General features: G+C 45.9%; 1 protein-coding gene across 2 annotated transcripts in view; it reads left to right on the top strand.

Moving 5' to 3' along the window:
• Positions 1–21099, top strand: part of ptpn11b (protein tyrosine phosphatase non-receptor type 11b) — a 156001-nt gene that overhangs the window by 22040 nt on the left and 112862 nt on the right. Inside the window, exon 1 of one of the 2 annotated variants that reach the window (XM_067970299.1) lies at positions 11377–11552. The exons of the other annotated variant lie outside the window; for it this stretch is intronic. Within the exon in view, the coding sequence (XP_067826400.1) occupies positions 11497–11552 (56 nt within the window). The 5' untranslated portion in view covers positions 11377–11496. Of the gene's footprint in view, positions 1–11376; positions 11553–21099 lie in introns of those variants that run through there. 2 annotated transcript variants of the gene reach the window in all.

Below are 21099 nucleotides of genomic sequence, written 5' to 3'. Positions count from 1 at the left end.
GCCCACCTGCATACAGTGCAGGAGGCGCTCCAATGACCTCAGTAGGTCAGCCACAGTGAGAACACGTAGTCTATCCCCTACACTCCGTCTGCCACAACACTGCCCCTACCCCACATCTCCTTCGGCACTGCCAACACTACTCTGTCACATCACCCCTCATACCCACTCAAACCTCATCCTCATCTTACCTGCACCTACTCACCTCGCGAGTACTCACCCCGCCACTACCACGCAACCCAATCCTCATACAATCTCATGGCTCTATCTCATACTCACCCTCTCGTGCATCTCTCTCACGGCCAGCCACACTCAACCTGCCACCACCTGTGCTGCAGCCACATAGCATGCATCACATATGTGCAGTAGGCAGCGTAAGGCAAACGTGTCGTGAGCATGAAGGGGATGCACGAGGGTGTTTGAGGGTTCGTCATGGTTCTTACTTCTATTGAATTAAAGAACAACTCACATCACACATTATATTGGCACCACTACTGCCATGTCTTCTCGAATCCTGTCCGGTTTGTGCAATAATGCCCGCTCCTGGATATCCCTATGAGGACCCACCACTGATGCCACCCAGTGTGTCACTGCAGAGTGGGTGTAGATGTATTTGCAGGGCTCTTCTGCGCAGACGACTGAGAGACATCGGGGATGTCCCCGGTTGCAGCCTGGAAGGCTGTGGAGCAGAAGTTCGGGAGGGCAGTGGTGACTTTGACAGCGACAGGTAGGAAGATGGTGCACGGGCCAGCCAGGAGCAGCTCGGCATAAAAGAGGCTGCAGATGTCCACGGCTACATGTCGACTGACTCTGAGCCTCCGTGTGCACTGCTGCTCAGAGAGGTCCAGGAGGCTGGGCCTCGGTCTGTGGAACGTGTGGCGAGGGTAGTGCCCTCTGCGACGCATCTCTCTCTGCGGTAGCCCTCCCTCCTGCTGTACAGGTGGATATGTCACAGCACTCTGTTGTGGAGCTCCATGTGTCAGAGGTGGACGGCGTGGATGGCGAGGCTGGTGATGCTGTTCGCCCTCCGAGGAGGTCATGACTGCAGCTACGGCGGCCCCCATCCGCAAGATGTATATCTGAGGGGGTCCGCAAGGTAGGTACATGTCTCCGGACCCCGGGGTAAGTGTGCAGGTTGGTGACTTCGACCGTCAGGAGGAGGGTGGTGGAGGCCAAACTTTGTCCCAAGTGACAGAGCGGCCTCCTGCAATGGCTGAGGGTCTCCCCCCCCCCCCCCCCCCCCCCCCCACCGCCCCCCCCGCCTATCAAATGGACCTTTGCAGCTGCCACAGGCTGACGGCTGCAACACGTCCATTTCAACTGGGAGTGTTTCCCCCAGTGTGTGAAACAGTCCCATGTTTATCCAAAATCACACACAGTCCCTTAATCAGGTCAGTTAATGACCTGAACAAGCAAAGTAAATACACTCAAGTGGCATCCCGCTGGCTTTAATTGCCTGCGGGATTCCCACAAGCGGGGGCTGCGCGCGCACGCCAGCGCGCCATCGGGGAACCCGGAAGTGGGCGGGATCGAGGCGCGATCCGGTCCCGCACCTGGATTTCGGGATTTTCGGGGGCCCCCCCGCCGAGAACGCACCCGATGGCGGGTGCTAAAATCGGGCCCACTGTTCTTGTTTGTTGATTTCCATTTTACCAGTCTTGGGCTGTTGCTCCAAGCTCAATGGCTCCCCCTCCCCCTTGTAAAGGAAATCATCTCTTCCTCACTTGCTCCTTCTTTCTCCTGACCGCTGGTGGTCAGGAGAAAGAAGGAGCAAGTGAGGAAGAGATGTCAATGAATAATAATGAAGTCAGATGCTCATTGCTGGGGAAGAATGAAAAGGGGATTTACCATTTTAATGGAAGTTGAAATTTCTGGCCCTGAAAACCCACAGCCCCGCTCTGCCTTTTGTAACAGTGGTGGAGTGGCACTTGCTTTACTCTTTTGATTTACATGCCTTATCCTGATGGAATTTCCAGGGACAGGCAATTAACATATAGGGCTCGATATTAGGAGGGAGGCGGGTTGGCAGCAGGGGGTCGACTGGGTGCGTGGGTAATGCGCCCAGTGAATTCGGGGTGCTCCGCATGCGATTGCATGCTTCCAGGTTTCCCATTCCAGACCTGCGCAGCGGGCGCACTGCGACCCGCAATACAGGCTGTCAGCAGGAGGAGCCCTATTTAAAGGGGCAGTCCTCCAATGCTCCTCCTGCAGCAAAGAACCAAATTTGGAGCATGGAGCAGGCCAGAGGCAAGGCTGCTCCAAGTTTCTCTGACTCCTCACTCCAGGAGCTGCTCGATGGGGTGAGGAGGAGGAGGGAAATTCTGTTCCCATCTGATGGGAGGAGGTGGCCTCCCTCTGTCACCAAGAAGGCCTGGCTGGAGGTGGTCGAGGAGGTCACCAGCAGCGGCAATGTGTGCTGAATCTGGGTCCAGTGCAGGAAGCGCTTTAATGACCTAACCAGGTCAGCCAAAGTGAGGATACTTACGCATTCTCCTCTACTCCGTCTTCCACATCACCTCCACCACCACACAACTCTTTCTGCACTGCCACCACAATGCTCTCGCATCACTTCTCACATCCACTCAACCATCATCCTCACCTTGCCTGCACTTACTCGCCGCCCCAGTTCCCATTCGAACACCACCACGCAACCCAATCCTCATACAATCTCATGGCTATGTCTCACACGCACCCTCCCACGCATCTCCCTCACGGTCACCCCCACCCACACCAATACATGCAGCGGATCACCATGCAACCATCACTCAATCATGCCTCTGTGTTTTTGCCTTGATAGGAGAAGAGATGCCAGAATGCCCGGGAGAGGGGCCCGCTACGCCAGGTGGTCTTAACATACGCGGAGCAGCAGGCATTGGAAGTAAGCCGGATGCTGGAGTGCCTGTCCGTGGCGGACGCCGAGCCTGGGAGTGCACTAGCGGCTGGTGACAGAAATCTAACAGTCAGCACTCATGACAGCGAATGATCTTATCATCACTTGGCATCTGCAGCACCTCAACATCTGTCCACATGCTTAATATTGCTTTCTGTTCTCTTGCAGGGCCATCTGCAAGCGCCGCGACTGCGCAGGGCGATTCCTCAAAGGACCTGCCGGCCTCTGAGGGTGCATCGTCACATCTGAGCCAGCCATCCACCAGCACAGATGCACACACCTCAGTGGGTCCCCGTCCTCAGTTAGTTAGGGTTGCACATGGTGAGTCAGCATGCACGTGTGAGCACGTGTGGCAGGGGCATCTGTAGAGAGTCCGCGTCGGTGGGAGCGCTCTTCTCCAGGCTCTGCTCAGCTGAACCCTGGGGGCCAGCCGTGAAAAGGAGAGTCATCGAGGGCCAGCAGCACATTGCTGAGGTACTGGAACAGTTGCCACGCGCACTCTCCACAATCGCGCAGAAGATGGAGGAGTCCAACTCCTGCATGAGTGGAATACCGTCACAGGTACGTGAAAGCATCGCTGAGATAGTGTCGCGGGTAGTTGCGGGAATGTCTGCGATGGAGGAAAGGCTAGCCTCCATCGAGCTTCAAGCACGGCTCAACAATGAGTCCATTCAGGCCCTGACAACGGGCGTTCGGATTCAGGGTGAGCAACATTCTGCCGCCTTAAACAGGCTGACACATACCTTACAACTAGCCTTCCGAGGCTTCACACGAGTCCTCCAAACTGTCGTCCAGCAGGGTGGAAGGAGTGATGTGGGCCTGGGCCAGGAGAGGGATGATGGTGAAAGGGGACATGGAAGTCGGGACGCCACTCAAAGTGCTCCCAGGTCTCACCCGTTGCACCCCCTTCAACCAGTACCCGCAATGCTGCCCCCTCTCCAGGTGGCCGAGTCTGCCCCTGCACAGGTGCAGGTGGAGCAGTCTTTGGAGGGGCCCTCACTGGTACTGAAACCCAGAGGGCATCCGTGCAAAGCATCTCATCGGTCAGGGCATGGACAAGAGCAATCTGCCACTACCTTGCTGAAGCCACAGGGGTAGCACCACGTAGGGGTTCCCGTAAACATACGGCGAAGGTTTTGTGAGCACAAAGGGGATGCACAAGGGTGTAAGACAAAATGTCATGTTTTTGATTTACTTTCGTTTGTTTTGCAAAAAGACATAAAAATTTGTTATCACCACTACTGCCACGTTTTTGCAAATCTTGTCTGGTCTGTGCAATAATTCCCTTTCCTGAGGATCACCATGAAGACCCACACCTGATGCCACCCTTTGTGTCACTGCAGAGTGGGTGCAGGTGTATTTGCAGGGATCTTTTGTGCAGACGACTGAGAGACGCCGGCGATGTCCCTGGTGGCACCCTGGAAGGATGCGGAGGAGAAGTTGTTGAGGGCAGTGCTGACTTTGACAGCTACAGGTAAGAAGATGGTGCTCGGGCCAGCCGGGAGCAGCTCAGCATCAAGGAGGCTGCAGATGTCCATGACTACATGTCGAGTGACTCTGAGCCTCCGTATGCACTGCTCCTCAGTGAGGTCCAGGAAGCTGAGCCTCGGTCTGTAGACCCTGTGGCGAGGGTCGTACCTTCTGCGACGCATCTCTCTCTGTGGTTGCCCTCCCTCCTGCTGTGCAGGTGGATGTGTCACAGCACTGTGTTGTGGAGCTCCAAATCAAGTCTCCTAATGACCTGAACTATCAAATTAATTGATTTAAGTGGGAGTCCCGCATGTGAGGGCTGCGCGCGCATCTAAGTGCGTCATTGGGGTACCCGGAAGTGGGCGGGTTGGAGCCGGGCTCCGGACCCGCCCCCAGAATCCCCAATTTTCAGAGCCCCCCCCACCACGAGCGCACCTGCTCAGCCATCCTAAAATCGACCCCATAGAGTGTGGGCATCTATGCAAGTATTTGTGCAGCTGGGATGCCCACTGGGTGGCGGGAGCAAGAATGTGCAACATTGAGCAGCTGCTTGGGACCAGTGCTAGCAGCTCTGGCAGGATTGGCGAAATTTATAAATATGGATCTCTTTCAAGAAAGATTGCTTTCCTTTTAGCAACCGGAAGGAAACTAGCTTTACCCACTTCCACCCTGTTGAAGTACTGTGTGCCTACTTTTTGCAGTGCTATAGTACATTGGGGCACTGGAGGAGAGATTAGTGGGAATTCTGGTGGGTGACGTTATTCTGCCAATCCTGCCTCCATCTGTGACATCAGGCTGCAAGGGATGGACACAAGATCTGCCTGCCCCACCCAACCTCCACTGCATCTTGAATCAGGCGGAGACTGGCGTAGACGGTTCCATCCCAAACTCCCGTCCCATTTGCCCTGATAGTGCTCTCAATCAACCACAGAAATTGTTCATTTTTGAGGCCAGTGCCTTTATGACTAACCAAGTAAAAAATGCAACAATAAAACATTGGACTTTAAAAAAAAACTTAATCTTTAATGATGAAAGCGTCAGTGTTATTCCAAAATTGTGATTACTGTTCTGTGATACTTTGTTGGACAAATTATTAGCAATTTGTTGGACAAATATGTTTGCTTATTACATTGGCGTTGGATTTTTTGTTTTTGTTTGAGAATATGACAGTGTGATCCCATCTTAACACTGTACTCGCATATGGTTGGTCAGAAAGGGATAACTGTGCTATTGGCATATTTTATGCAATGTATTAACAACCTGTATACATTTAATTTGAATATGTGCTCCACAGTACCATTTTTCTCTGAATTTTTCCTAGCCTCTTGATTATGGTGACTCATTCTCATACACAGATCCATGGGTGCCAGCAGCCCTCAAGTACCTCATCCAAGTGTGATCTTAGTCAATGATTATCTGCAATCTATTCAGCTGTAAGGGTATCACAGCTGCACCAGATTGTGTCCCCATCTAAAATCCACATATGTGCACTTTCCAGAAGGGGTGGTTCCTGGTCCATGATCAAGAGTGGGAACTGGCTGATTTATTTTTCTTTCTCTGCCTGTACCCTCACCAGCCCAGATTTGTATAGCTCTTTACCACATTGTGCATTTATCCACTGAGCTATTGAATGAGTCTTACAATATTATTTCATAAGATAAACTAAAGATATTATGACTTTGCCAGTTTTCATACTCTTAATCTTTGACAAAATAAAGTCAACTCAACAAGGATGAGTACTAGCACAAAGGTGTTCATACTAGGCAGGTTAATGTTGCTGGAATTGAGATCCACCATTTTTCATTTTTCTGTTTTGATGATTGTCCTGGCCTTGATGAATGGGTCTGGTGCCTATGCATGAGGAAATGGAGGAAGGAAACTGAAAGTTCCAAAAAATTCACCTTCCTTTACACAGAGAATGAAAAAGTACCAAATATTAACTGATAATGGGCTAACTTTAAGAGTGTTTTCTTCAGGGATGCCTCTGGCTATCCAGACTTGGCTGGTTTAGGCTGAAGAATTATAAAATGTGATTTTTTTTTTTGTTCATTATTCAGTGCTGTAGTTCAGAAGAATTAACACAAAATGATATTGTTTATAATAAAAGTTCACTGGTAGCATTGTGTACTTACATGCAATAATAATACATACTTAATGCTACATGCTAGTTCTTAGCAGTGTAAAACTCCTTTCTTGAGTTTTCAGGAGTATCATTTGCACTTTCAGGGGTCTGATTATCAAACATAACTGCCGATCCTACAAATCTTGTTAAGTATTAATGATGTTTTCTTAATACTTTTGTAAGTTCATTACTATGCTATGCTTAGAAATTTACATGCTGTAACTGATATTTTTGGAATAAATAGTTGTGTGGAAAGGTTTAGCACAACCACATACAAGACCTATCTAGTGATGATTGTTCTCAGGTATCAGAATAGAAATTGGTAGAAATATACAGCATGCCAAGAGGCATCTGAAAAAAGAAAAGATCAGTTAACATTTCGAGTAGAGACACTTCCTCAGAATTAAAAAGGGAAAGAAGGCAAATCCTTTTCTAGGACTGACCAAACAAAGAGGGAAGGGAGAAAACAATGGGCAAAGATCCCAGGTCAAATATATTAAATATTAGTACAAAGAAACCTATGAATGAATTCTTTTTTTAAAAGTCGGGAAGAAGTGAAACATGCTGATTCATATATGAATTATCTTAGGCTGTGAAAAGTATTAGAAAGACATGGGAGTGAAGCAGCTCCAAAAGAAGAAGAGAGCTTAGTGGTTCATGAATGGGACAAGCTGGCAAGAAAGTTGCAGACATTATGGGGGTGATTTTAAACCCCAAGAACGGGTGGGTTGGGTGCGAGTGGGAGTTGAAAATAGTTGTTTTTTGGGTCGCAACCGCAACCCGGCTTTATTTCCGGGTTTAACCTCAGCACGTAAAAGTACAGGCTTCCTACTGGGAATGCAAAGTCCGAAAATGTTGCGGTTGCGACCCAAAAAAACCAACTATTTTCAACTCCCACCTGCTCCCAACCCACCCGTTCTTGGGGTTTAGAATCATCCCCTATAAGAAATTGATTGCGCTCTCTTATTTAATTGTGCTGTACCTTCTGGGTTTCTAGCATCTACTAGTTTCAACTGGTTTAAAAAATATTCCAGGTAATTACTTAAACGTTTTCCTGGCTTCCTAGAAGAAGTTTAGGTGTCACTGAGTAGAGAACAGTAGGTTTTTAAAATCTGATTTTTTTTTAATTTTTAAAAAGTGGCATTTGAATTTTAAATTATTCTCCTGTTTTGCAAATCATTTTTGAATCCAGATTTAAAATAACTTCTTTGTGCTGGAATAAGATGCAAGTGAGCCAAATGGAAGAGCAACAGTATTACAAAATTAAATATTTTCAAAATCCATATATTTTGGGATTATGACAATCATTGCTAATTTTAAAGGTTAAAATATGAATACTTCATTCTTTACTAGGAATTATTGAGTTTCTCAAAGTAAATTTTAGCTGTAATAATTTTGTGAATCTGGGGGGTGGGGGGTTCATTTTTACCCCACAAATACCAAACTTTACAACGTACTGACAATTATGATACTGACAAATGTTATTAATCTTGCCAGTTTCTCAGGGTGTATAGCTATATTCATCAAAGTAGATTCTCAGTTATAATATTTAAAACAGCAAAGATTTTATTTATTTTGTAGTTTGTTCTTGTGAAAACTCTTGGTACCTTATTGCAATGATTTATGGCAAATAAATTACCTACAGTATTCAGACAGTTACTATTTCCCTAAGATTTATACCTACATCCTATTTTTCAACAAGTCATTCAAAGTGGTTCAATAACAGAAATTAGTTGCAAGCTCAAACTGGACAAACTGATTCTTTGAGAAAAATTGACAGCATGGTAGAAAAGATATTTCTAATGTTTCACACACACTAAATCTTTTGGCACTAGATTACTTGTAACTGTGGAATATAGTTTCCATTAATATTAATAGAAAAATTGTTTTAATTTATTTTGTTTTAGTGGCCAGTTTAGTTATCTCATTTCCTCCCCTTCCTGAAACTACATTTTCAGTGACCTAATACTATTACAGTTGCAGATTGGCTCTTCTAACACGTTTTAAGTTATTTTTTCCATATATGTGAATGTTGTGCTTGTATGCAATAACTTGTAATGGAATTGATGGACTAGATGTAATAATGTTACACTATATGTTGTCCTTCACAAATCTCGGTCTCTTTTTCAAGAAAATTTTATGAAAATGTTTTCTTTTGCTGTTTGGTTTGCTACTTTTCACGCTTGTTTCAAAAACATATCAATCCATAAACATTTAAAATAAACAATACACTTGATATTTATAAAATATTGTTTGGGTCTGGTTGGGTAACGTATGTTGTTTGTCCATCTTCAGTCAGCTGTCATTAGGTGAAATGGAGATTGACATCCTTTGTGGTCCTGGATGTCAATCCCAGTTTTACAACATGGTTTAAACCGCCAGTACTGGCATGGACTTAAGTTTAAAAAGCTTGGGTCAACAAACAAGACTGGGAAGGATGCTGTTTTCCTACTCAACCTAATAACATTTGACTTAAAGGCAGACTGCCATATACATCTTTCTGTTTTTTTTATTCGTTCATGGGATGTGGGCGTCGCTGGCGAGGCCAGCATTTATTGCCCATCCCTAATTGCCCTTGAGAAGGTGGTGGTGAGCCGCCTTCTTGAACCGCTGCAGTCCGTGTGGTGAAGGTCCTCCCACAATGCTGTTAGGAAGGGAGTTCCAGGATTTTGACCCAGCGACAATGAAGGAACGGCGATATATTTCCAAGTCGGGATTGTGTGTGACTTGGAGGGGAACGTGCAGGTGGCATTGTTCCCATGTGCCTGCTGCCCTTGTCCTTCTAGGTGGTAGAGGTCGCGGGTTTGGGAGGTTCTGTCGAAGAAGCCTTGGCGAGTTGCTGCAATGCATCCTGTGGATGGCACACACTGCAGCCACAGTGCGCCGGTGGTGAAGGGAGTGAATGTTTAGGGTGGTGGATGGGGTGCCAATCAAGCGGGCTGCTTTGTCCTGGATGGTGTTGAGCTTCTTGAGTGTTGTTGGAGTTGCACTCATCCAGGCAAGTGGAGAGTATTCCATCACACTCCTGACTTGTGCCTTGTAGATGGTGGAAAGGCTTTGGGGAGTCAGGAGGTGAGTCACTCGCCACAGAATACCCAGCCTCTGACCTGCTCTTGTAGTCACAGTATTTATGTGGCTGGTCCAGTTAAGTTTCTGGTCAATGGTGAGCCCCAGGATGTTGATGGTGGGGGATTCGGCGATGGTAATGCTGTTGAATGTCAAGGGGAGGTGGTTAGACTCTCTCTTGTTGGAGATGGTCATTGCCTGGCACTTATCTGGCACGAATGTTACTTGCCATTTATCAGCCCAAGCCTGGATGTTGTCCAGGTTTTGCTGCATTCGGGCACGGACTGCTTCATTATCTGAGGAGTTGTGAATGGAACTGAGTTCTGTGCAATCATGATGGAGGGAAGGTCATTGATGAAGTAGCTGAAGTTGGGAGACTCAATATGAAACATCTCTATCAGGCTGATTTTCTTTGGCAGGTAAATAGAGAACATTACCTCTGTTAGGAAATATTTCCTTTTTTTTTTGCAGTCATTACATGACAGGACGAAGAGAAGTCAATTTTGGATGCCAGGAAGGAGAAGGAAAAGTTTCATTGAATACTTTCAAATTAAAGAGCTTCCTTCTATGTATTACGTAGGAAAATGAAAATGATTTAGTTAATTGCTTTTCCCCAAGTAGCGAACTACTATTTCAAGTCTCTGCTTGCACACTGAATCATTCCAATGAAGCATGCTTAGGGAGTGGCCCATATATGTTCTGTAGTGTCTCCTTTACCATCTATGGAACTTGGTGCTTCAGACCAGCATAGAGGCTGATCTTAAATTGTTGTCATCTGGGTTGCTTTCCAGCTCATTCTACAAGTATTTACTTCTATACAAATCAATGGATCCCCACTACACATTATAGGAGAAGTCCTGGGTACCAGTAGAGATCTGAAATGGTTCGCCTTCACGGAACTGATTCACCACATCAAAATGTATTATTTAAAAGATATCTAAACATGTGGAGGGTACTTTTCTTTCGAAAAGAACTCCCCTAGCCTTTCCCTTTAAAAATAAGACTATTTCATTTAAGCTTCATCAAATAAGAGGTTTCAGTGCCTGGGAATTTGGCTGTCACCCACATAATGTGGTGACAATAATCACAAAACAAGTTGGACATAAATGGAGTAGTAGCCCTTGCGATTCATGCAAGGGGCGTCTTTGGCAGGAGGGCTACATGCGGCTCTATAACTACATGCTGCCCTACACTTTGGAGAATCCTGCCATCCAGAAGAAACCTAGGCCTTGGGCATATACCACCCTGGGTTGCATAGGGATCTTTATGTAGGTGTTTGCTTTTCTGAATAAGGCATTTGTCATTTGGTGAATGTACTGATATACTGCAGATAGCGGAATGACCACGAGACAAAAAGTTTGCAGCAGTGGTCACCCTAAATGTGACTGAGAGGGCCATTCCAGCTCTGAAGTGTGACTGAGCCGTTGGACCATTTCCTTGATGAAGCATAGCTTTTGAAGGCACTGCTCCTCTAATGTTTATAAAAGTACTATGGTGCTGATAGATATGTTCTTTTGGATAATTGGGGGGTGGGTGGGTGTAAGTCTCCTTCTTGCTCCTAATGTATCTAATTTCCGTAGCATCCAAAATTGCCTTCTGTTTGTCCTCTGTCCAAATAGGCCAGGTATAAGGGCATCTCAAATGAGGTCCCCGTTATGCTGAAGGGGATGGTGGTCTCCAAGAACTCCACAGGGCTTCCTTAAACTTCTGGCCCTTGGTGCAACAGTAAACTTTATAATTTAACAGCAGCTTGCAAATATGTCAGAACAAAAGAACTTAAAGTGTGTCCCTTTTAAATTTGACAGCCACTGAAGTGCATTGTTGCAACCAGAAACGCTGAGTATAAATGGGAGCAGCCTATCCCTGACCTGTGAGCACTGGAAATGGAAGAAATGGCGACCTAGTAGTGCCACTTAACCTCTATTTAAATTTGAATGCCTCTTTGAGGTGCATGGAAGCTGAGCTCCAGCAGAACACAAATGGAAGTACGTGGACTGCGCAATTGAGGTAGATACCCACCGTTACAGTTCTTGTGCATTTTTCCTCTGGTTTGTGCCTCAACAAATAGGTGTACTTGAGGTGCACAGCAGAGGAAAATTGTCCTTGGATCTTAATTGAAGTCTTGATGATATGGAAGGAAAAGAATAGTTTTTTAAAAAAAGGTAATAGGCTTGTGCCCATTGGTTTGTGTTATGACAAACAGCTGGTTCATTACAGTTTTCCTCTCTTACTCATCATTCTTTGCACTGCTTGTTCATTTTATCTTGGGAAGGCAGCTGGAACACATTTGGAATGTCAGCAAGCCATGTCTTTTTTCAGCAATTTATTACACCCTGGTGCTGTAGCATGACTAGACAAAATCCTGTCATATGATAGGGTGTGAAAAGGTGAACTGCATTTAGATGTAGGCAAATGTCAAGTTAGACTATAATACTGGATAAACTGAAAATTTGAACACAGGTCAAGTAACTTTTTTTCAAAATGTACCAGTTAAATTGGTAATGTGTTGTCTAATAAATTAGTCAAAAGATAGTTGTTATTTGTGGCTTGGGCATATTATTTCTAGTGGCATCATATTAATTCACTTTATGGACAATGGGAAGAAAACTTTTGAATAAAGAACTAAAAAAGCTCTGAAATTGATAGTTATATAAATCCACTCTGAAAATAATCTGACTTTAATAAGAAGGACCATACATAAAAATATTCAGATGGAATAGATTTTTAAAAATTTCCCATTAATAGAAACATTCCTGAAAACTTGGTGGCCTTTGACTTTCATCTGCCCAAAAAAAAACTTGATCCACTAAGATGATGAAAGGAAAAAAGTGCCGATTCTTCCACTGTTTTTCCAGAAAATATATATTTTTTGCAAGATCTTGCCTCAACCCATCCCTCTTCTGCTACGCGTATGGAGAAGTTGAGTTCTCTACAACTGCAGTAGCCAAAAGTGAGTTTAGCTTGCTAGCTAGCTAAGACTAATAAAGAGGCATTAAAGAAAGGAATTTCCTGTTTATCACTACAATTACATGAGTCCCAAAACACGATTTAGGAAGTAAAATCTTTTACAAAGTAATTTGTACTTTTGTTTAGAAATTTGCAAATAAAATGAACAAATTTAGAAAAAAAAAAGTTATAGTGCATAAGAACCAGTACTACATTATCTATTTTAATTGGATTGCATGCCTTGATTTATACTTTTTCTGAGCCACAGCATGAAATACTAAAAGGACTCTTTGAACTCCTAAGAATACTATCCTTTCTTTATATAATGTTTGTCAGGCTACGTCTAGAATATTGGGTCAAGTTTTGGTCCCCTGCCTTTGTGGGGGATATCGTGCTCTAGAAAAGGTTCAGAGGATGGCCACTATACTGATACCTAGTTCAAAGATCCTTAGTTACCAGACTAAGAGTGCAGGGGTTTTTACTTTGGAGACCTGTTCAAGTCCTTTTAAAATAATGAAAGGATTAGATTCATTCCAAGTGGAAATGCTATTCAAGTTAGAATGGTTAGAGAGGATTGGGGACATAAGTATGAGTTACAAAAGTACAGAGCTAGGTTAGATGCTAGGAGGTACTTCTTTTCACAGAGAGTCTGGAATAAGTGAGTGTGGAATTGCTGCAAGCATTCAAGAAGGAGCTGGACAAGTTCCTGAGTGGCTAATATTTCTACAAATAGAAGGTAAATGGATCATTGGGACTTGTCACCGTCATCATAGTCCCCTAGAACTTGACTGATCACCTTTGAGGGTCAGAGAGGAATTTTACAGAGTTTTACCCTAAATTGGCCTACAGTTTTCCCTTTGTCTTTTTGCCTTTAAAGAGATTGCATGACTGCATGGAGGGGAGGGTGGGGATGGGGGGAAGACGATGAGGAACAGGGGTGGCTGTGTGCCGAGGTTACACTATGCCAGGATGGAACAGGTCCGATGAATCAGCTGGTCTTTTCCTGTGCATACGGAGGCTGAGAGTGAGTCGCCAGGTGGTCGCAGACATCTGCGGCCTCCTTCATGCCGAGCTGCTCCCGGCTGGGCCTCGCGGCATCTCATTACTCGTCACAGTTAAAGTGACCACTGCCCTCAATTTCTTCGCCCCCTGATCATTCCAGGGTGCCTCCTGGGACATCGCCGGGGTGTCTCAGTCATCTGCACACAAGTGCATAAGGCAGGTCACCGATGACTTGTTTCGCAGAGCCTCGCAATACGTCAAGTTCCCCATGGACGACCTCAGCCAGACGGAGAGGGCAGTGGATTCCACTCTGTGGTTGGCTTCCCACGTCTACAGGGTGCAATCAATTACATGCATATAGCAATCCAAGCACCTCCACACGAGCCAGGACTGTTCATCAACAGAAAGAGGTATCGCTCCATCAACGCCCAGTTCGTTTGTGACCACTGCAAAAGATTTCTTCACGTGTGCGCCAGATTCCCTGGCAGCTGCCACGACTCGTTCATTTTGAGGGAATCTAACACCCTGGGCCTCTTCCAAGGACTGAACACCCTTAAGGGCTGACTCTCGGGGGCAAGGGATACCCCCTGCACACCTGACTCATGACACCTCTGAGGAGCCCCATCAGCGAGCGACAGTGTCGATACAACGACAGCCACATCGCCACCAGGTCTATAATTGAATATGCAATAGGACTGCTGAAGATGCGATTTCGGTGCCTCGATCGTTCTGGGGGAGAGCTTCAATACGCAGCAGCGAAATGGGTTGCATTATAGTAGTGTGTGGCACAACAGAGAGGGGTACCGGTTGAGGAGACCCCATGCTCTCATCCACCATCCACATCTGCCATCCGCATTGAGGAGCAGGAGAAGAAAGAGGACAAACCCATGGGCAGAGCTGTGGCTCACCTGATCGTGAGGCCAGGGAGTCACTCATATGTGAACGGTTCTCATAAGATCAGAAAGTGAGAAGAGTCCAGTCCCCACAACACCTGGAAAGACCAGCGCCAACACCAACGCCCGCCCCCCCCCCCCCCCACCCCCGTCACTCACACAATACAGTCCTGCAACTACACATACACCCATTGTAAAATGACCCACTGGGTGGCATCGAGTGTCGCTGTTCATGATGAAGCACATGAAAGGGTTCTATCACAAAAGCCAGTCAAGAATGGGCAAGATGTGGCAGTAGTGGTGAGAATGATAACATTTAATGTGACTTTAACAAAAACCAAATAGAAATGAAAAACATGACCGTCTGTCAGAAACCTTGTGCATACCTTTGTGATCACATCCTTAGCCTTTCTCTTCCCACCACTTCTACATGATGCATCCCCTGTGGCTGCAGCAGAGGTAGTGGCAGGTTGCTCATGTCCATGGCCAGACTGCTTAGATGCTTTCGGCCTATGCCCTCTGGGTTTTGGAGCCTGTGAGGGCCCCTCCAAAGACTCCTCCACCTGCACCTGTGAAGGGGGCTGACTCGGCCACCTGGAGAGGAGGCAGCATTGCAGGTTCTGGTTGAGAGGGGGGCAATGGGTGAGACATGGGAGCGCTTTGAGTGGCGTCCCCACTTCCATGTCCCCTTTCGCCATCATCCCTCTCCTGGACCAAGCCCACATCGCTCCTACTATCCTGCTGGAGAACAGTTTGGAGGACATGTATGATGCCTTGGAGGCCCAGTTGTAAAGTTTCTGTCTGTCTGTTTAAGGCGGCAGAATGTTTTTCACCGTGAATCTGAATGGCCGCTGTCGGGGCCTGAATGGACTCATTTGTGAGCGATACTTGAAGCTCAATGGAGGCTAGCCTTCTCTCCATTGCAGATATTTCCGCAGTTACCTGCAACACCATCTCAGACAGTTGCTTACGTCCTCGTAACACTATCTGAGATTTCCTCCCGTACCTGTGCCATCATTCCACTAATGCAGGAGTTGGACTCCTCCATCCTCTGCGCTATTGTGGAGAGCGGGCGTGGCACCTGTTCCAGTACCTCGCAAATGTGCTGCTGTCCCTCGATCATTCTTCTTTTAAAGGATGGCCCCTGGAGTTCAGCATCTGCGTCCAGCTGAGGAGAGCCTGGAGAGGAGTGCGCCCACCGTCATGACAGGGGCAGCTGTGGACTCTCCACAGCTGACCCTGCCACCAGTGTCTGCTCGTGCTCACTTGTGTGTGTTGACTCACCAGGTGCCAACCCAACTAACTGACTACTAGGACCCAACGAGGTGTGAGTATCTGCACTGGTGGATGGCGCACCAAGATGTGACGGTGCGCCCTCAGAGGCTGGGAGCTCCTCTGAGGAATCACCCTCTACCGTCACCACAGTCATTGAAGAGACTAAGAGAACAGAAGGCAATATTCAGCATCATCACAGATGTGTCATGTTGTGATGAGCACAATAGGTCAATCATTGTTAACATCAATTCATGTTGTGTGTGATGAATGTTAAAGTTGTGTCACCAGACGTTTATGGGGTGCCAGTCTCGGCGTCCCTGACGGACAGGCATTTGAGGGTGGAGCTGATCTGCAGGGCCTCCTCCCCCGCATCTGTGAGGACCACTATTTGTTGTGGACCCCCTCCAGTCCTCGCCCTCTCGCCTGCATTTTGCACTCTCTTCTAGAAGGGGAGAAAGTGAGTGAGTGAATGATGGTGAAGTGGTCTACCGATGAATGCATTGGTTTGGGTGAGGCTGACCATGAAAGACGTGCATCAGAGGGTGAGTATGAGACGGAGACATCACATTAGACCAGGATTGAGGTGAGTGGTAGTGGTCAGGTTACAAATGGGGAGGTGAGGAAGTGCAGGTAAGTTGAGGATGAGCCTTAAGTGGGTGTGAGGAGTCATGTAATGGAGTAGTCTTGGCAGTGCAGAATGAGTTCGGGGGTGGGGGGATGGTGACGTGCACCACGTAATGCAGGAGAATCAGTAAGTGTACTCAGTTTTGCTCACCTAGTTAGGTCATTGAAATGCTTCCTGTACTGGACCCAGGTACGGGATATGTTGCTCTTGTTGGTGGCCTCCTGTGCCACCTAGAGCCAGGCCTTCTTGATGGCAGAGGCAGGGCGCTTCCTCCTGTTGGCTGGGTAAAATAGTTCCCTCCTCCTCACTCCGGCCGGTAGCAGCTGAAGTGAGGCATCGCTGAATCTTGGAGCAGCCTTGCCGCTATGCTGCTCCATTGGGTCTTCTGGCTCTTTGCTCCAGCAAAATCCATTGGAGCAATGGCCCTTTAATTCCAGACATTCCAGCTGACAGCTTGTCATGCGGGTGCACAGTCCGCCCACTGTGCAGCTTTCGGACGGCAAACCCAGAAACAAGGTCAAGGGGCACCAATTAAGTCGCGATTGCGTGGGGAACAGTAAGTTTGTATTATTTGGGTTTGCCGCGCGCCCATTGACCCCCAACAGACTAATTCAGCTATTTTTATTACAATTTTTTTTTTATTCGTTCATGGGACGTGGGCATCGCTGGCGAGGCCAGCATTTATTGCCCATCCCTAATTGCCCTTGAGAAGGTGGTGGTGAGCCGCCTTCTTGAACCGCTGCAGTCCGTGTGGTGAAGGTTCTCCCACAGTGCTGTTAGGAAGGGAGTTCCAGGATTTTGACCCAGCGACGATGAAGGAATGGTGATATATTTCCAATTCGGGATGATGTGTGACTTGGAGGGGAACGTACAGGTGGTGTTGTTCCCATGTGCCTGCTGCCCTTGTCCTTCTAGGTGGTAGAGGTCGCGGGTTTGGGAGGTGCTGTCGAAGAAGCCTTGGCAAGTTGCTGCATTGCATCCTGTGGATGGTACACACTGCAGCCACAGTGCGCCGGTGGTGAAGGGAGTGAATGTTTAAGGTGGTGGATGGGGTGCCAATCAAGCGGGCTGCTTTGTCCTGGATGGTGTCAAGCTTCGAGTGTTTTTGGAGCTGCACTCATCCAGGCAAGTGGAGAATATTCCATCTCTTGACTTGTGCCTTGTAGATGGTGGAAAGGCTTTGTGAAGTCAGGAGGTGAGTCACTCGCCACAGAATACCCAGCCTCTGACCTGCTCTTGTAGCCACAGTATTTATGTGGCTGGTCCAGTTAAGTTTCTGGTCAATGGTGAGCCCCAGGATGTTGATGGTGGGGGATTTGGCGATGGTAATGCCATTGAATGTCAAGGGAAGGTGATTAGACTCTCTTGTTGGAGATGGTCATTGCCTGGCACTTACCTGACCCGAATGTTACTTGCCACTTATCAGCCCAAGCCTGGATGTTGTCCAGGTTTTGCTGCATGCGGGCATGGACTGCTTCATTATCTGAGGGGTTGCGAATGGAACTGAACACAATGCAATCATCAGCGAACATCCCCATTTCTGACCTTATGATGGAGGGAAGGTCATTGATGAAGCAGCTGGAGATAGTTGGGCCTAGGACACTACCCTGAGGAACTCCTGCAGCGTTGTCCTGGAGCTGAGATGATTGGCCTCTAACAACCACTACCATCTTCCTTTGTGCTCGGAAATTTGTAGTTTACAGTTGTGAATGAACATTTCCCCCCCCCGACCCCCCCGCCCCAATTAATGATGACCGAATTTGTTTTAGATGTAAGAGGTGACTATTTTCCCCACTCTGCTGAAGGTGCTGGTTGAGCTAGGATCAACTAATTCAGTACAGATTGGAGATTAAACTTGTTACTTTCTGCTTTGTATAGCTCATGGTTCCACACTGGGCAGTACATTTACTAATTGAGCTACTGGGGGGACAGTTTTGATTTTCTTATGTAAACTGGATGCCAAATATTTTCATGAGATTAGTGCTCTGAAACAAAGTTTGGGTGTCTTGCCAAAAATATTCAGAACTTCGAAGTATTAAGAGTTTTGTGGTGTTGTTTGAGGAAAATATATCAGATGTGGATTTACATGGTGCTAGGGATGTAATTGGATAATACTCCATATCTCCAAATTGTAGTTAGCAATGTCAAGCAACAGAGAATTTCAGGTGAGTCGAAACTACGATCATGTGGTTAAATAAAACCTTTTGTTTTAGCAAAGAAGGCAACTGTGCCATTGTTCTGTAATTCTACTGCCACCACCTGAAGAGATCTCCTAACTGAGAACATACATTAACTGGTCAGTTTTAATTCTGCATATTGGTAGTGCCCATCCTTAGATCCGAACCTGCCAAAGTTATTCAGGTTAGGCTAACCTCAAAAATTCTCCAGGGTCAGCAGCAAAGTTGGACAGATGCAGAAACCTTAGCCAAAGTAGACAACCCTGGCTTATATCTGGGGTAACAATAGTAAACATTAACTGTGAAAGGTCTGTTTTATTTCCAAGCAGAATATTGAAATAAGTTGGTAGCACTCTCGCCTCTGAGTCAGAAAGGTTTAGGGTTAAAGCCCCACTATGGACTTGAACACATTGTCTAGGCTGATGCTTCTGTGCAATACTAAGCATCATTGTCAGACATGTTGAAGATAATTTTGATTTCAATGGGATTATAATTGGATGAGTTCTATAACGGGTTTTGGGGCGTGGGGGCAATCCACTCTGCCCAGTTGATCAAATTGAAAGTTATCCCCATTGTCTTTCAGATGAGATATTGACCCATCTGCCTGCTTAGGTGGACGTAAAAGATCCCATGGTAATGAAGTGAAGATTGACCTGTATTATGCTGTTCACATGTAGAGGTGCTGTGTTATATACATGTACAGAAATCAAATTTCAATGTTCTGCCTGACAAATCTGAATTGCCCATAAAGATATGAATCAACTGAGGGCAGTTTATTTCTGTGTCATATTTTTATTTTCATATATTCCCCTATTATCCTCTCATGTCTACTATGTCACATAAAATCCACAGCAAAAAGCCCTCTGTCGTGACCCATTAAAAGGTGGAGAAATGCCAGATTTCTGTTCAGTATTGATAAGTTTGGAGATATCTCGCTTCCAGGACCTGGATTTAAATCAAATTTAGGCTGATGCGATTAAAGTTTACACCATCTTTGATGTGTTGAAATGAATTTGGTGCAGTATCAACCCAATTTCTGGTGGGCACTTGTCAGAAAATTGCCTACAATTTCAAAACTAAATTCCAACCTCATTTATGTCATGCTTATACTAGCAAAACAAATCTAGATCCTTCGGAAATTGGGTCTCTTTTTGCTACTGTAAACAACTTGAACTCAGTACCTCCAAATCTGTACCACGTTTAGTGATCTCCTCCTTAGTAATAAGTCTTGGCTCCAGGTTGATTTAGGGACACGTTCTTCCTTCCTGCATCCTCACTGTGTTGAAATCAAGACTTATCTGAATCTGACTCACTTTCCTAGGGCCTCAAACCTATTACTTCCCCTCTCTTCCCTTTCTCTATAAGAACATAAGAAATAGGAGCAGGAGTAGGCCAATCGGCCCCTCGAGCCAGCTCCGCCATTCAATAAGACCATGGCCGATCCGATCCCAACCTCAAATCTAAATTCATGTCCAATTTCCTGCCCGCTCCCCGTAACCCCTAACTCCCTTTACTTCTAGGAAACTGTCTATTTCTGTTTTAAACTTATTCGATGATGTAGCCTCCACAGCTTCCCGGGGTAGCATATTATATTATTCAGGTTTTAAAAGCTTAAGCTTGACATCACCTAATCATGATTTCCTGATTTACCGTGTCTTTTACACCTTTTGAACTTGTGGATGTCCTGCCCATGGAACCTGACTCTTTAGTTAGATTTCTCAATAATAAGAATCTGCAGTCATACTGTTTCAGATTAGCATGCTGACTCTGCTATGAATTCACACTACTATATCACTCAGGGGTTTCCTTTCATCCAACATCACTATTATGTTTTCTAAGATAAAAATAGTTATAACTTTCAGCAATCTTTACTACAGTGTTTAGATATTGCTTCAGTAAAGCTGTACAAGAAAAGCACCTCAAAAGACAGGAAATTCCAGGTTCAAACGTGTTTTTTTTATTCGTTCATGGGATGTGGGTGTCGCTGGTGAGGCCGGCATTTATTGCCCATCCCTAATTGCCTTTGAGAAGGTGGTGGTGAGCCGCCTTCTTGAACCGCTGCAGTCCGTGTGGTGACTGTTCTCCCACTGTGCTGTTAGGAAGGAAGTTCCAGGATTTTGACCCAGCGACGATGAAGGAATTATAGCTTATGGGTTCAACATGATCATAGCATCAGAGTGGTTCAAGAATAGCTGTTGTGAGAAATAGTGCATTGAAGGGTTGCTGTTCTGAAGTTGAAGTTAAGGTACATTGTTGAAGCATTGTAGAGGGAGCTTGACCTCTCAACCCTTATCTAACTTAACAAAACTAGATACTGACACTGGGTGTAAAAAGTGGAAAAGTTCTCTGTACTGACTTTACATCTTTTTTATTAAATGATAAAAGAATTTGATCAAAAATGAAAATTGAAATGGCATAAAGGGCAGTAGGGGTGCCCCATTTAAATTGTCCGAGTTTTTTACCTGTTCATGATCATATTTATGTAATTGGAATTTCCATGGAGTGAAAATTTTTTTTTATTTTTCCAGTAGAGTTGAATTGTCAAATAAATAAATTCATTAAAGTTAATTTCAGAGGCACTGGGTGTAATTGACTAAAATGCTCATTTCAGTTATAATCTTTTTGTTTTGGTTTCC

This window comes from Heptranchias perlo, chromosome 32 (assembly GCF_035084215.1).
Source record: "Heptranchias perlo isolate sHepPer1 chromosome 32, sHepPer1.hap1, whole genome shotgun sequence".
Lineage (NCBI taxonomy): Eukaryota > Metazoa > Chordata > Chondrichthyes > Hexanchiformes > Hexanchidae > Heptranchias > Heptranchias perlo.
The sequence above is the reverse complement of the archived record's forward strand: the minus strand, read 5'-3'. Positions and strand labels throughout refer to the sequence as shown.